The 16,035-nt window shown below is 38.7% G+C and overlaps 2 protein-coding genes across 2 annotated transcripts; both read right to left on the bottom strand.

The window, feature by feature from the left end:
- Positions 1–587: 587 nt before the first annotated feature.
- LOC129238447 (uncharacterized) lies at positions 588–1,313 on the bottom strand. Its single transcript, XM_054873471.1, has one exon. It carries the CDS (start codon positions 1,311–1,313, stop codon positions 588–590), a length of 726 nt encoding a protein of 241 aa, XP_054729446.1.
- A 7,540-nt stretch (positions 1,314–8,853) lies between these two features.
- On the bottom strand, positions 8,854–9,825 carry LOC129238446 (uncharacterized). The gene has a single exon (XM_054873470.1). The coding sequence runs from the start codon at positions 9,823–9,825 to the stop codon at positions 8,854–8,856; it is 972 nt and encodes a 323-aa protein (XP_054729445.1).
- Positions 9,826–16,035: the final 6,210 nt, after the last annotated feature.

Genomic DNA, 16,035 nt, shown 5'->3' with positions numbered 1-16,035 from the left:
CAATATGGTATGAGCACCGAATAAAGATTTCCGTTTAATTTTCGCGAAAGATCGTACATAGAAAAGAATTACGCTAATATTTGGTCAACATCGTAATTCAAACGAATATCTATAATGACCATTAGTGAACCTGCTGTTTAAATATGGGTGTTGAAAAATCTTAAGCGTTTTTAAGATAAGAAATTATTTTGCGTGGGAAATGCGCGAATACAATTGCCTGTTAAATGAAATGCGAGCGCGTTCGGTGGTAACTTTACAAGTGATTTATTTATTTCTGAATTCAGGTTTTTATAGTGTCTTAGCCTAACGGATTAAGTTCAAATTTATGTAATTAGAGTAAATATGTATTGCTCTGTTCCGTTTATGTAATATAGGTGTTTATACATATATAGTGCTATTTTTAAATTCATATACGAAAATTCAACAGTATTTTTAGAAAACAGTAAGCTTAATATTGAAACGTTACGAGAAATTATGGAATTTAACAAATTATGGTAATAATGATTAAAATTAAATTAAATATATAAAATTAAATTAATAATTAAAATTATAAGCCATTTGGCGTAACACCGGCCACCTTGAAAGGCTCATGGTCCTTCAACGTCTGATGGCAGTACGGCGAGCTTGTGAACGGGGCGTTTAATTACGCCCGCTTTGGTTGCCACGTCTGCTACGCGGACTTTGCCGTCTTGCCCTGTTACGATTGCGGCGACGCGGCCGAGCACCCATTGCTGCGGTGGTGTGTTGTCTTCCTGAACCAGGACGAGGTCGTTCAGCTCGAGGTTGCGCTTCGGATGCAACCACTTGCTCCTCTGTTGAAGACCCAACAGGTTGTTCCTGGACCACAGTCGCCAAAACTGTTGCTTGAGACAACAGACAAGTTGCCATCTGTCGCAGCAACGCATTGGGTCCATCGATACTTGGGCTGGTGGCAGCGCTCGAAGGGGGCACCCAACTAGTAGGTGCGCTGGTGTTAGGGCCTCTCCATCGTTCGGGTCCTGACTCAGTGGTACCAGGGGTCGCGAGTTGAGTACGGCCTCGACCTCGACGAGCAGCGTCTGCAGTTCTTCGGCGGTGAGCAGCGCGTTGCCGATTGCGCGCACGAGAAGGTGTTTGGCGGACTTCACTGCCGCCTCCCATAACCCGCCGAAGTGCGGTGCCCTGGGTGGTATAAAGGCGAAGGTGAATCCTTCGTCCGTTGCGTATTTCTGTACTTCCGGTTGTTGGGCCTCGAAAGCATCCCTCAGCTCGCGAAGCTTGCGATCGGCGCCGACGAAGTTGGTAGCGTTGTCGCTGTATATTTTCCGCGGCATTCCTCGGCGTCCAATGAACCTTTTCAGGGCGAAAATAAAACAATTAGAAGACAAGTCTGTTACTAGTTCTAAATGTACTGCCTTTGAAGTGAAACAAACGAACACTGTGATATATGTTTTTACTGGGGGTCTACCACGTATTTTCAATGTAGTATATACGAGACCACAAAAATCTACTCCACATATTAGAAAGGGTCGTAGTGCACGAAGCCTATCGGCAGGCAAATTTCCCATTATTTGGGTTTGCAGCTTCGGCTTATAATGAAAGCAGGGTGTGCAGTTTCGAACGGTACGACTACAAGCTTCTCGAGCATTGACCAGCCAAATGCGGTCTCGGAGAAGCGCTACCAATGCCTTTGCTCCAGCATGGTGATTTCGAAAATGTAGGTACCGTAAGTATGTGGTAACGAAGTGCGAGTTCTTGCTTAAGAGCAGTGGGAACTTGGCATCATACGGGAGAGGCGCATTTAATAGGCGGCCTCCTACTCGGAGTAAATTAAACGACAGCGACAATTCCGAGTAGTTGTGCAAAAACGGATTAACTTTTTGCAAACTTCAGGGTAGGGTGGTACCTTTGGTGAGTTTCATAATTTCTTCACCATATTCAACATGTTGAACCACCTGAATGACTTTGAGGAAACTTAATTTAATATTCTCAGCCGTCAGCATTTGTGTGAATGTCGCAGATGGGTTTCTAATGCGTTTTATCCATCTTAATATGTAAGCGACAATACGAAGCAGTTTTTGATCAATTCTGCTCCGATTTCGCTGAAACCTTCATTATAAGTTAGGTAAGACTCTCCTCTTTCCAACAATGTACACTTCTTTGGCAATTGGTTGGAAATTGGATGTAAAACAATCACAAAATGTCAGAAAAAAGCCTTTCTGACTCGAATTTTTCTGAACATTTTTGGCGGTAAAAGTCCCATAGTTCCCTCAATTCTGCTCCGATTTCGCTGAAGCCTTCATTATAAGTTAGGTAAGGCTCTCCTCTTTCCAACAATGTACACTTCTTTGGCAATTGGTTGGAAATTGGATGTAAAACAATCACAAAATGTCAGAAAAAAGCCTTTCTGACTCGAATTTTTCTGAACATTTTTGGCGGTAAAAGTCCCATAGTTCCCTCAATTCTGCTCCGATTTCGCTGAAACTTTCATTGTACGTTAGGTAAGACTCCGCACTTTCCAACAGTGTACACTTTTTGGCAATCGGTTGGAAATTGGATGTACAACAATCACAAAATGTAAGACAAAAGCCTCTCTGACTCGAATTTTCCTGAAACTTTTTTTGGCGGTAAAAGTCCCATAGTTCCGTGAATTTTGCTCTGATTTCGCTGAAACTTTCATTGTACGTTAGGTAAGACTCCCCTCTTTCCAACCATGTACACTTTTTGGCAATCGGTTGGAAATTGGATGTAAACCAATCACACAATATCAGACAAAAGCCTCTCTGACTCGAATTTTCCTCAACATTTTTGGCGGTAAAAGTCCCATAGTTCCGTGAATTTTGCTCTGATTTCGCTGAAACTTTCATTGTACGTTAGGTAAGACTCCCCTCTTTCCACCAACGTACACTTTTTGGCAATCGGTTGGAAATTGGATGCAAACCAATCACACAATATCAGACAAAAGCCTCTCTGACTCGAATTTTCCTCAACATTTTTGGCGGTAAAAGTCCCATAGTTCCCTCAATTTTGCTCTGATTTCGCTGAAACTTTCATTGTACGTTAGGAAAAACTCCCCACTTTTTAACAATGTACACCTTTTGGCAATTGGTTGGAAATTGGATGTAAAACAATCACAAAATATCAGACAAAAGCCTCTCTGACTCGAATTTTCCTCAACATTTTTGGCGGTAAGAGTCCCATAGTTCCCTCAATTTTGCTCTGATTTCGCTGAAACTTTCATTGTGCGTTAGGTAAGACTCCCCACTTTCCAACCATGTACACCTTTTGGCAATCGGTTGAAAATTGGATGTAAAACAATCACAAAATGTCAGAAAAAAGCCTTTCTGACTCGAATTTTTCTGAACATTTTTGGCGGTAAAAGTCCCATAGTTCCCTCAATTCTGCTCCGATTTCGCTGAAATTTTCATTATAAGTTAGGTAAGACTCTCCTCTTTGCAACAATGTACACTTCTTTGGCAATTGGTTGGAAATTGGATGTAAAACAATCACAAAATGTCAGAAAAAAGCCTTTCTGACTCGAATTTTTCTGAACATTTTTGGCGGTAAAAGTCCCATAGTCCCCTTAATTCTACTCCGATTTCGCTGAAACCTTCATTATAAGTTAGGTAAGACTCTCCTCTTTCCAACAATGTACACTTCTTTGGGAATTGGTTGGAAGTTGGATGTAAAACAATGACAAAATGTCAGAAAAAAGCCTTTCTGACTCGAATTTTTCTGAACATTTTTGGCGGTAAAAGTCGCATAGTTCCCTCAATTCTGCTCCGATTTCGCTGAAACCTTCATTATAAGTTAGGTAAGACTCTTCTCTTTCCAACAATGTACACTTCTTTGGCAATTGGTTGGAAATTGGATGTAAAACAATCACAAAATGTCAGAAAAAAGCCTTTCTGACTCGAATTTTTTTGAAACTTTTTTTGGCGGTAAAAGTCCCATAGTTCTCTCAATTCTGCTCCGATTTCGCTGAAACTTTCATTACAAGTTAGGTAAGACTCTCCTTTTTCCAACAGAGTACACTTCTTTGGCTATTGGTTGGAAATTGGATGTAAAACAATCACAAAATGTCAGAAAAAAGCCTTTCTGACTCGAATTTTTCTGAACATTTTTGGCGGTAAAAGTCCCATAGTTCCCTCAATTCTGCTCCGATTTCGCTGAAACCTTCATTATAAGTTAGGTAAGACTCTCCTCTTTCCAACAATGTACACTTCTTTGGCAATTGGTTGGAAATTGGATGTAAAACAATCACAAAATGTCAGAAAAAAGCCTTTCTGACTCGAATTTTTCTGAACATTTTTGGCGGTAAAAGTCCCATAGTTCCCTCAATTCTGCTCCGATTTCGCTGAAACCTTCATCGTAAGTTAGATAAGACTCCCCTCTTTCCAACAATGTACACTTTTTTGGCAATCGGTTGGAAATTGGATGTAAAACAATCACAAAATGTCAGAAAAAAGCCTTTCTGACTCGAATTTTTCTGAACATTTTTGGCGGTAAAAGTCCCATAGTTCCCTCAATTCTGCTCCGATTTCGCTGAAACTTTCATTATAAGTTAGGTAAGACTCTCCTCTTTCCAACAATGTACACTTCTTTGGCAATTGGTTGGAAATTGGATGTAAAACAATCACAAAATGTCAGAAAAAAGCCTTTCTGACTCGAATTTTTCTGAACATTTTTGGCGGTAAAAGTCCCATAGTTCCCTCAATTCTGCTCCGATTTCGCTGAAATTTTCATTATAAGTTAGGTAAGACTCTCTTCTTTCCAACAATGTACACTTCTTTGGCAATTGGTTGGAAATTGGATGTAAAACAATCACAAAATGTCAGAAAAAAGCCTTTCTGACTCGAATTTTTCTGAACATTTTTGGCGGTAAAAGTCCCATAGTTCCCTCAATTCTGCTCCGATTTCGCTGAAACCTTCATTATAAGTTAGGTAAGACTCTCCTCTTTGCAACAATGTACACTTCTTTGGCAATTGGTTGGAAATTGGATGTAAAACAATCACAAAATGTCAGAAAAAAGCCTTTCTGACTCGAATTTTTCTGAACATTTTTGGCGGTAAAAGTCCTATAGTTCCCTCAATTCTGCTCCGATTTCGCTGAAACTTTCATTATAAGTTAGGTAAGACTCTCCTCTTTCCAACAATGTACACTTCTTTGGCAATTGGTTGGAAATTGGATGTAAAACAATCACAAAATGTCAGAAAAAAGCCTTTCTGACTCGAATTTTTCTGAACATTTTTGGCGGTAAAAGTCCCATAGTTCCCTCAATTCTGCTCCGATTTCGCTGAAGCCTTCATTGTAAGTTAGGTAAGACTCTCCTCTTTCCAACAATGTACACTTCTTTGGCAATTGGTTGGAAATTGGATGTAAAACAATCACAAAATGTCACACAAAAGCCTCATTGACTCGAATTTTCCTGAAACTTTTTTGGCGGTAAAAGTCCCATAGTTCCCTCAATTCTGCTCCGATTTCGCTGAAACTTTCATTAGAAGTTAGGTAAGACTCTCCTCTTTCCAACAATGTACACTTCTTTGGCAATTGGTTGATACTCTTTTGGTGAGCTCCATAATTGGATGCGATTCATTTGCTTGAACAACTAAACTGTTCCGTTTCTTCTCTAAAGCCGGCCACACACATACAGTTTCAACTGATAGTTTAAACTGTACAATTCAACTGTACAGTCTAACATCCACGTGTGTGGATATTTCAGTTTCAGTTCAATTCAACTCTACAGTTGAACTGAGACAAATGAAATTTTCAATTTTTTAAACTGAAAGTTTAAACTGATTATTACGTGTGTGGGGGTTCGCTGTACATTTCTCAGTTCAATTAAGAGGAGGTGTGTTGTATTCTGTGGTATTCCTTTTTAAAAGTATAATTTTCACGTAGTTAAGATGGCGCGTAATAAACCTAATCAAATAATTAGCGATTTTATTGAAATGTATCGATCGGAACCTTGTCTTTGGCAAGTAAAGAGTCATGATTATCATGACCGTATGAAAAGAGATGATGCATATACCAAATTAGCAAAAAAATAAAGTGAACAGTTTGAGATCTGCTTGTTTACGCTTTTTCGATTTTTTTCTATTTTTTAACAAGATAAAAAGTAAAGCGAAATGGGCGATATCGTCTTGCTTCTTCGAATCCATTGCCAAAACTGAAGAATTGAACTGTATGTGTGTTTGCTTCAACAGTGTACAGTTTCAACTGACGGTTTAAACTGTTCAGTTTAAACTATCAGTTGAAACTGTATGTGTATGGCCGGCTTAATGCTTCGTCTCCTGGAGAGAGCTGGAAGTGGGTGTTTGTTGGCCATAACACAGGGTCTTCTAGGAGGAACTGTGGACCGCTAAACCAGATAGAATTATTCAATTCGTCCACGTTACAACCCCGAGACACTTGATCCGCGGGATTTTGCTTAGTTGGCACATGTCGCCAAGTAGCTTTATCCGTCAACTCTTGGATTTCGGACACTCTGTTTGCAACAAAGGTCTGTAGTACAGATGGATGCATTTTGATCCAATGCAAAACAATTTCGGAGTCTGTCCAGAAGTTTATATTTTCAATTGGCGCTATTCGTGACCATAATTTGGCCAGCAAGTGGGCTGCCGAGAGCTCTAGACGCGGAAGAGATTTAGTCTTCAGCGGAGCCACTCTAGACTTTGCAGTAAGCAGCGTACATTTCGTTCCACCAGCCGAATGGCTACGTATGTATATACAGCAGCCATTCGCTCGTATTGAGGCGTCGGCAAAGCCATGAATTTGGCAGCTTGCACTCGACTCGGTATGTACAAACCGAGGAATGCTTATTGATGGTAGCTGCAGTAGATTGGCTTTGAAATTTTCCCAGCTGGTGTCGAGGTGCAATGGAATCGACTCATCCCAATCTAGTTTTTGCAGCCAAAGCTCTTGCAATAAGATTTTTGCTTTGGTAACTAGTGGGGCAAGTAAACCAAGAGGATCGAAAAGACGAGCCGAAACTGATAATATGTTTCGCTTAGTGGCTCGTTAACTGGTAAAGTTGTCATTTAAGACAAACCGAAACAAATCTTCCTTCGGCAACCAATGGATTCCAAGTGTTTTTGTGGAGTCTGTGTGATTGAAGTTTAAGGCCTTCTCAGAACTCTCACAATCGAAAAATGATGGGTGATTTGAAAACCACTTAGATAAATTGAATCCTGCCGAGTTTAATATTTTAACTACCTCACTTCTAATAAGATCTAGAGATTCAAAATTATCGGATCCTGTAAGCAGGTCGTCTACATGAAAATCTATTTTTATTGCCTTTGAGCCGAGTGGATACATATGTGTATTGGCATCGCTGAGCATTTGTAAACACCGTGTAGCGAGAAACGGAGCAGGCGCAGTGCCGTATGTTACGGTGTTAAGTCGAAAGATTTGAAGTGGCTCAGATGGATGCCGTCTCCACACTACAAGCTGAAAGTTTTTGTCTTCTTCGTGCATGAGAATTTGGCGGTACATTTTAGTAATGTCCGCCGTAAATGCATATTTATGCAAACGAAAACGAAGAAGTGTTGAATACAGCTCTTCTTGAATGGTCGGCCCAACCATCAAGATTTCATTCAACGCAATTTGAGAAGAGGTACGACTTGATGCGTCGAAAACAACACGTAATTTAGTCGTCGTACTTTCAGGCCGAAGAACGCATTGATGCGGAATGAAGTAGTGTGGCTCACTCGGGATCTTATTACTTCTTGGGCTCATGTGACCAAATTCGATGTATTCATTCATGATGTCCAGATACATTTGACGAAGTTCTGGATCTTTCAAGGTCTTTCTCTCCAGGCCCTGAAACCGCCGAGACGCGGTTTCATAGGAATTACCGAGTAACTTACGGTCATCTTTGAAAGGCAGTCTTACTTGAAGCCTTCCTGAAGGCAAAACTTTAGTAGTTTTTACGAAAAATTTTTCACACTCTATTTGTTCAGGTGTGAATTTTGTCGAACTAGCCCCTGAAGGTACTTCTTCCATCGCCCAGAACCTTTGGACAATGGAATCTATATTTGCTAGATCTTGTTCACTATGGCATAATGTGCTACTGACTGTGGGAGGAGGACGTTGGTTGGAAGCGTATTTGCCAGACACAACCCAGCCTAAAAGTGTCTTTTGCAATGTTGGGTGATTGGGGCTGGCCTACAGCTAAAAGCTCGAAAAATGTTTCAGCACCTAACAAAAGATTTACCTTTTGAGCCTTATAAAATTCTGGGTCCGCTAAGCTAATGTTTTTAGGAATTTTCCAGCCATTAAAATTTACGTTACGATCTGGATGGCTGGCTGAAATGGATCGCATTATCCAAAACTGTGCCGAAAACTCATAATTATTGACCCGCGATTTTACAAACGTATTTAATTTCGTCCTTACTTTTTTGGTTGCATTTCCGATGCCGATAATATTTAAGGTCGTACTTTCGCGACGAATTCGTAATTTCTGCGCCAAATCCTCTGTCATGAAATTCACCTGAGATCCAGAATCCAGCAAGGCTCGTGCAGCAAGGTACTCTCCGGAGCTACCTTTTACGTTGACTACGGCTGTAGCCAACATAACCCGATCTGGCGTACTCGTCGTGTGCATGGCATGCGAGGTCGAAAGTTGTGGTGCAGTTGCAAAGGATACAGGGTACTGGTGCAGCAACGTGTGATGCGAACGGTTGCAAACACGACACCGATCCGCTTTGCACTTTGAAACTGAGTGCCCCTTTCGCAAACAATTTATGCATAAGGGGACTGATTTAGCAAACTCAAATCGCTGCTGAGCAGAGAGAGTTTTAAAAGTAGGACACGCGGGTATACTATGATCATTTGATTTACAGTGCGCACCGGCTGTTTTATATTTGAAGTCACTAAGGCAGCTTTTGTCCTTCCCTCATGAAGGTGGGAATGCTGTGACTGCTTGACGGCTTGAGCCTCGACGTTGAGGCTTCATCGGCAGATAAATGTTGGTAGCGTTTATTTAATGCTGCCTCACACTCACGCCATAATGGCAGCTTATCATAATCCAACCGTTCCTCCCACTTTGACCGAGTAACGGTGTCAACTTTTGACATTACCAGATGAATTATGATAGCGTTTGTGATGTTTTTCTCGTCACCTAACGACAGCAACGAGTCGTAAACAGCCGACACTGTATCAATCATTGTGCGCAATGAAAGCGCAGATGGCTTTGGGATAGTTGGCAGATCAAAAAGTTTGGAAATTGTGTCGAAAAATATTAAACATTTATTGTCATAAACTTTTTTGAGACTAGCCAACGCCTTGGAATAATTTTCGTCCGACATTTGGAAGGCCTTTACCGTTCCCAAAGCTTCACCAGACAGACAGTTAACCAAGTGATTAAATTTCTCAATGTCTGGGATTGTAGGATCGTTGTGCACCAAACTCTCGAACAGACTCATAAAATTTTTAAATTCTGAATATTCCCCTTTAAATTTCGGTAGCGACATTTTCGGTAGTCGCGAGCTGTGAGGTGCAACAAAGGATGTTTCGGCTATTGACGATTTATTTCTCGCCAGAATAGATTTTATAACGGACTTAGTTTCCACTATTAGGTCCTCTAACTCCCCACGGGCTATGTCTTCCTCGTCGATTACTTCAATTTTCGACTGACACTTCATAAGCTTATCGCTATGAGAGTTCAAAATGTCCAGTCGACACTCCAATTCAATTGGATCTAACGACATTGTTTTATCGAGGAGACCCGTTTTTATGCGCACTATACTATTTTTCGCAACAGTTCGCTGCCCCTTTAGTGATTTCAATTCCATAATCTCCTTACTTGGAGAGAGACTTGGAACTGCTGTCTTTGGCTTGCTCATTTTGATTTCGGTAGCGACATTTTCGGTAGTCGCGAGCTGTGAGGTGCAACAAAGGATGTTTCGGCTATTGACGATTTATTTCTCGCCAGAATAGATTTTATAACGGACTTAGTTTCCACTATTAGGTCCTCTAACTCCCCCAGTTCGCTGCCCCTTTAGTGATTTCAATTCCATAATCTCCTTACTTGGAGAGAGACTTGGAACTGCTGTCTTTGGCTTGCTCATTTTGAGTTAAATTATTTAAACTCCCGAAAAATTTGCTCAATGTCCACAGAAACGAAAAAATATCTGTGAGAGTTTGTGGCTGAAAAAACGAAAACGAAAAGATGGCTGAATAGCCTGCACAAATCTCAATCAGAAAAACGAAAAATAGCTGTTGGACAAGGCTGTGGTCAGGCCACGAAAGGATGAGCAAGCACAGTAGCACAACACTACGAAAATTGTTCAACAGATTTGCGAAAAATCGATTTTTGTTTGAATTATTTCCTTGTAAATAATCCGTATTTACGAAAAATTTATTTAATTTTATAATAATTTTAATTTCATTGAACTTATTGTTCGAAAAAAAGGTATTCAATTTATTTAATTTTTTTTTTTTTTAATTTATTGACGATTTCGCATTTAAGGTCACACCCTTTATTATCAAATCCCAACGTACCCTTGTTTCACTTTCGCGGAGTTTTATATACGTATACTTGTATAGATGATTGTATATATGGTACATGTACACATATGGGAGTGTGTACATATATATGTATGTATATGTATATGCAAGAAAGTGAAAGGGTGATGCAAAAAATTGAGAGTGTTTATCAACAACAACCACAACTTTCAATTTATTGCACTTGTTACCTGTATAGGCTTATTGCAAGCCTTGACTTTCCTTTTGCAAAGGATGCAGGTGCAGGTCATTCCTGGCGGCGACAGAACCAGCGGTAGGAATTGCAGCGACAGCGGGCGATGACGGCAGCAGCAGTGACCAGAGTAGCAGCGACGGTTACAGCGATGAGCGCAGCGGCGAGTATGGCAGTAACTGCGAGAACTGTGACAGCGGACAGTGATATTGATGAGGGCGACGAACTGCGAATGAGCCGCGGTGAATTCCACTGTTTTTTTTTTTGTTATATTTTTTTTTTTTTTTAAGAACAGAACTGAATTCTTAGCGGCATCCAATTACGGCACTTAGGTAATTTTTATTTTTATGTTTTAGGGGTCACAGTTTCTTTTTCTCTTTTTTTTAACGGTTTTTTTTTGCTTTTTATAAAATTGCCTTATTTTTGGCCGAGAGCATTTATATACCACTGTGACCGTTTATATATAAGTACCGCACTGTTTCAGCTATGCACTATGTATAATATTTTGGTTTATTCTTTTTTATTTATTATTTTTTTTTTTATTTTATTTTTAAGCACAAATAGATAATTTGGCACGCTTTTTTACCGCCACTATTTATTATTTTACTGTTTTTAGTTTTATGTATAATTATAATTTAAGAAAAAAATTTTTTTTTTTTCACTATGTTCCATAAACAGGACACTGTATTACCGCTTCTCTCCTTATATGTTTATGTATGTATGTACACTATGTACTTGTTTTTATTTAATTTTGGTTTAAGTCACTGAACCTTTTAGTGAGGGTGGTTTTTTTGTTAGTTTGTTTGTCACTGCACTTGATGCGAAACCGGACTTGCAAAAATGTGAAACGCGCAGGCAATTGTTGTTACTAATTCAAGCACTTATTGTTTGTGCATATATAAGGTTGGCCAAAAAGTTTTGCGGTATTTCCGCAAGCTTGTCTTTGCAAGCGCGTAGTTCTAGTTGTATTCGTCGCATCGGTTCACGCTAGGGCTTTTTGGAAAGCTCTTTTCACGTGCTAACACGTGTTTGATTAATTGTGGTTTGCTTTTAGTCGTTCATGAGTTATAGCGTCGCAAACATGGAGCAAAATAAAGAGAAAATACGGCATATATTACAGTACTACTACGATAAAGGCAAAAATGCATCTCATGCTGCCAATAAAATTTGTGCAGTTTATGGACCCGATACAGTTTCCATTTCCACCGCACAACGATGGTTTCAACGTTTTCGTTCTGGTGCAGAGGTGATCGAAGATGCGCCACGGTCCGGAAGGCCTGTCGTCGAAAATTGCGATAAAATCGCTGAATTGATCGAAAGAAACCGGCATAGTAGAAGCCGTAGCATCGGCCAAGAGTTGGGCATGAGTCATCAAACCGTTATAAACCATTTGAAGAAGCTTGGATTCAAAAAGAAGCTCGATGTATGGGTGCCACACGACTTGACGCAAAGAAACATTTTTGCCAGTATGGATGCATGCGAATCGCTTCTGAATCGCAACAAAATCGATCCGTTTTTGAAGCGGATGGTGACTAGCGATGAAAAGTGGGTCACTTACGACAACGTGAAGTGAAAACGGTCGTGGTCGAAAAGCGGTGAAGCTGCCCGGACTGTGGCCAAGCCTGGATTGGCGGCCAGGAAGGTTCTTCTGTGTGTTTGGTGGGATTGGCAGGGAATCATCCACTATGAGCTGCTCCCCTATGGCCAAACGCTCAATTCGGACCTGTACTGCCAACAACTGGACCGCTTGAATGCAGCACTCATGCAGAAGAGGTCATCTTTGATCAACAGAGGCCGAATTGTCTCCCATCAGCACAACGCCAGGCCACACACATCTTTGGTGACGCGCCAGAAGATCCGGGAGCTCGGATGGGAGGTTCTTTTGCATCCACCGTATAGTCCGGATCTCGCACCAAGTGATTACCACCTATTTCTGTCCATGGCGAACGAGCTTGGTAGTCGGAAGTTGTCCACAAGAGTTTTTTGACAATAGGGAAGCGAGCTTCTATAAGAGGGGTATTATGAAGTTGGCATCTCGTTGGGAACTCGTCATCGAACAAAACGGCGCATATTTGACTTAAATCGCATTATTATAACCAATTTTATGAACAATTGAAAATTCAATAAAAATACCGCAACACTTTTTTGACAACCTTATATGTTTATTGTTTTGTCTTTGGAAATAATTCCCGTATTGTTTTCACCAATTTATTTTGTTTAATTTTTTAATTATGTTTCACGCATCATGTCCCTGCTCGGGCGCCATGAAAAATCTTAAGCGTTTTTAAGATAAGAAATTATTTTGCGTGGGAAATGCGGGAATACAATTGCCTGTTAAATGAAATGCGAGCGCGTTCGGTGGTAACTTTACAAGTGATTTATTTATTTCTGAATTCAAGTTTTTATAGTGTCTTAGCCTAACGGATTAAGTTCAAATTTATGTAATTAGAGTAAATATGTATTGCTCTGTTCCGTTTATGTAATATAGGTGTTTATACATATATAGTGCTATTTTTAAATTCATATACGAAAATTCAACAGTATTTTTAGAAAACAGTAAGCTTAATATTGAAACGTTACGAGAAATTATGGAATTTAACAAATTATGATAATAATGATTAAAATTAAATTAAATATATAAAATTAAATTAATAATTAAAATTATAAGCCATTTGGCGTAACAGGTGTAAATTTCCATATACGATCAATATTTGTGCAAAGACATACTAATTTGTTTAAGAAAAATATTAATAAGAGAAGAAAATAGGAACAAAAACATTACATTTTTTAATACAATAATGTGTGCTCTGGAAATACTGGTATAAAGCTATGTTGTTTACCTTAAGCTTCCAATTGACGTCGGTTCATATTATAGGAAACGGAAGCGGTGTTAAGCTTTTGGTTGTGGTATTGGTAAAGTTCTAATTGTTTACACAAATTTCTCGACAGATGTCGCTCTATACTAGCGGTCATTTTATGTTCGATGTGCGGAGTCATTTGATGCCCTAGTCTTCATAAGGGCGTAGGCGGGGCCCACCTACACCTGGAGGCCCATTGTAATACCCTCTAACTTCCGATGTAGTAAAGCTATTTCGACACTCGGATAAACGATAAAATACTATAGATGGCTGCCCATTCCAAGTCTGCCAGACATCCAAAGAAGTAAGAGTTTACCCAGCATTTTTGGCTGCATGTATTTCGCATTCTGCATTTTTGACTGGAAAATGTATTTTTAATGTAGTAAAATACCCGTATTCCATAAATCATAATATTGTCATTGAGTTATACACATTCCATTTGGTTCATCACATAACCTGCTTACCAGTTATTTTTTCAAAGTTTCGAGTGTCTTTTTCGCCAGTTCATTGTTGAATTATTTGAAAATTTTTGGTAAATTATTAAACTAAATAAAATTAAATCTATTGAACTATGTTTTATGGAGTTAATATGTACCTCCCGATATACAATATTTCTAGTAAAAACTCTTTCATCTTTACTCATATGACTATGATTTTTTGCATTTGAAATATAAAATTGTAAGCCTGCAAACTCATTTTGTATTAATGGTTGGAAGCGTATTTGCTATTACTTCCAAAAAATATTACACCTGTCTGTATGTCAGTAAGTATGTTGTTTTACAGATATTAGGAAAGTTAAGCGATCCTGCAAGGCCATTGTATCTTCGACTGGACACGTTGCAGTATGTTCAAATTGGATTTAGAAGCATGCCACAAACTTCAACACCACTCTTTTAAATTGGTACGATTTTCAATAAATAACCATAAAATCAATTATTGAATTGAAAAAAATAATTATAGACATTTTTTAAACTGTCTATAAGAATAGCTTAATTGTACATAATAGAAGAAAAAATAAACATACCTTATTATAAATGTCAATAAAATATAATGGAGCGTTTTTATTTTATTGATGGTTGTTGTTGTTTTCTCTTATTAGATAATTATGAGACACTTACTGATTGCGATGCATAACTGTACTCATCGGACAGTATACATACAATTTCATCGTAAAATAACTGTCGTTTCTTAATTTATTGGCTTCGTAAGAATGAAATTGTTATTCGGATAACTCTGCAAAAATTGTTGCTCGCTAAAGCAAGTATGTCTTCAATGAAACTAAACACTTCTCCTTCTTCTACTTTATTTAAGATTGCATCTAATTTTTTTACAACGGTTAATAATATTCATATTGAAAGATAACTTGAAATGCTTTTCATGCTTATTTGTTTGTTTTTCCACACTATGCCCCTTAAAAAGCCAGAAATGGTTTGATGTGGTCATGGATTTTGTTTTTGTATAAGAGATCTTATGTGGAATGCTTATGCAGATTGCTCGAGTGCATACAAAAGCCTTTGCGCCTTATCTTCAGTATCCAATAAAATAACAGCGTCATCTGCATAGCACACAATTTTTAAAATATTTCTCTGCCACCAATTGTAAATCCACTTGCTGGTGTTCATTTAAGGTAATCAAGATTATCAGTTCATTATAACATGAAAGAAAGTAGGACTGAGACTGTCACCTAGTCTTATTCCTGTATTTTTGAGGATTATTTATCCTGATATTTGTGCTTTGTTAATATCATCTAGTATTGAAACTACGCACCCGTCCGTTCCGTTGTCTAAGCTAATTTACCCATCTAACAAAAGAATTAAATGCAAGAAGTCAAACAAATCGAAGAAACACAGAAACAATGGCTTGTTATATTTAATTCCTTTCTAAGCTAATTATCTCATGATAAATATCGCGTCAATTGTTGAACGATTTTGACGGCATCCTTGATATTCGTCACTGAACCCTGTGCTATTCATTTCTTTTACAATTATTTTCTTATAAAGTTTGAGTAATGTGCTTAAAAGAGTGATTCCTAGTTATTAGGATTGTGCTTTTCACCTTTCTCTCCATTCATCTGGTACTCTTTTATTTTCCAGTATTTTGTTATATAGGAGTTTACTTTTAACCATCAAGTTACTTCTTGCATATTTCAGCATTTCATTATACCGGGTGATTTTTTAGCTATTATCTTTTTAAATAGTTGGTTTAAACAGCTGACGCACGTTTCGTGCTTCACTGTCAAAAATCTGCAGTTTGGTCTACAATTTAACCATGAATCGTCTTACAAACGAACAACACTGGCAAATCATTGAATTTTATCATAAAAATGCGTATTCTGTTAAGAAAGTTTATCGCGCGCTTCCTTCATTTTATGGTCAGTTTAATCGACCCACTGAAGCGGCTATTCGAGCTATTGTGACTAAATTTAGAACCAAATTTACATTATTGGACATTAAACCACCAAAACGCTTACGTAGGGTGCGAACTGAAGAAAATATCGC

Source organism: Anastrepha obliqua, chromosome 2, assembly GCF_027943255.1.
Source record: "Anastrepha obliqua isolate idAnaObli1 chromosome 2, idAnaObli1_1.0, whole genome shotgun sequence".
Taxonomy (NCBI): domain Eukaryota; kingdom Metazoa; phylum Arthropoda; class Insecta; order Diptera; family Tephritidae; genus Anastrepha; species Anastrepha obliqua.
Note: the sequence above shows the minus strand (reverse complement) of the source record. Positions and strands in the feature narration are given on the sequence as shown.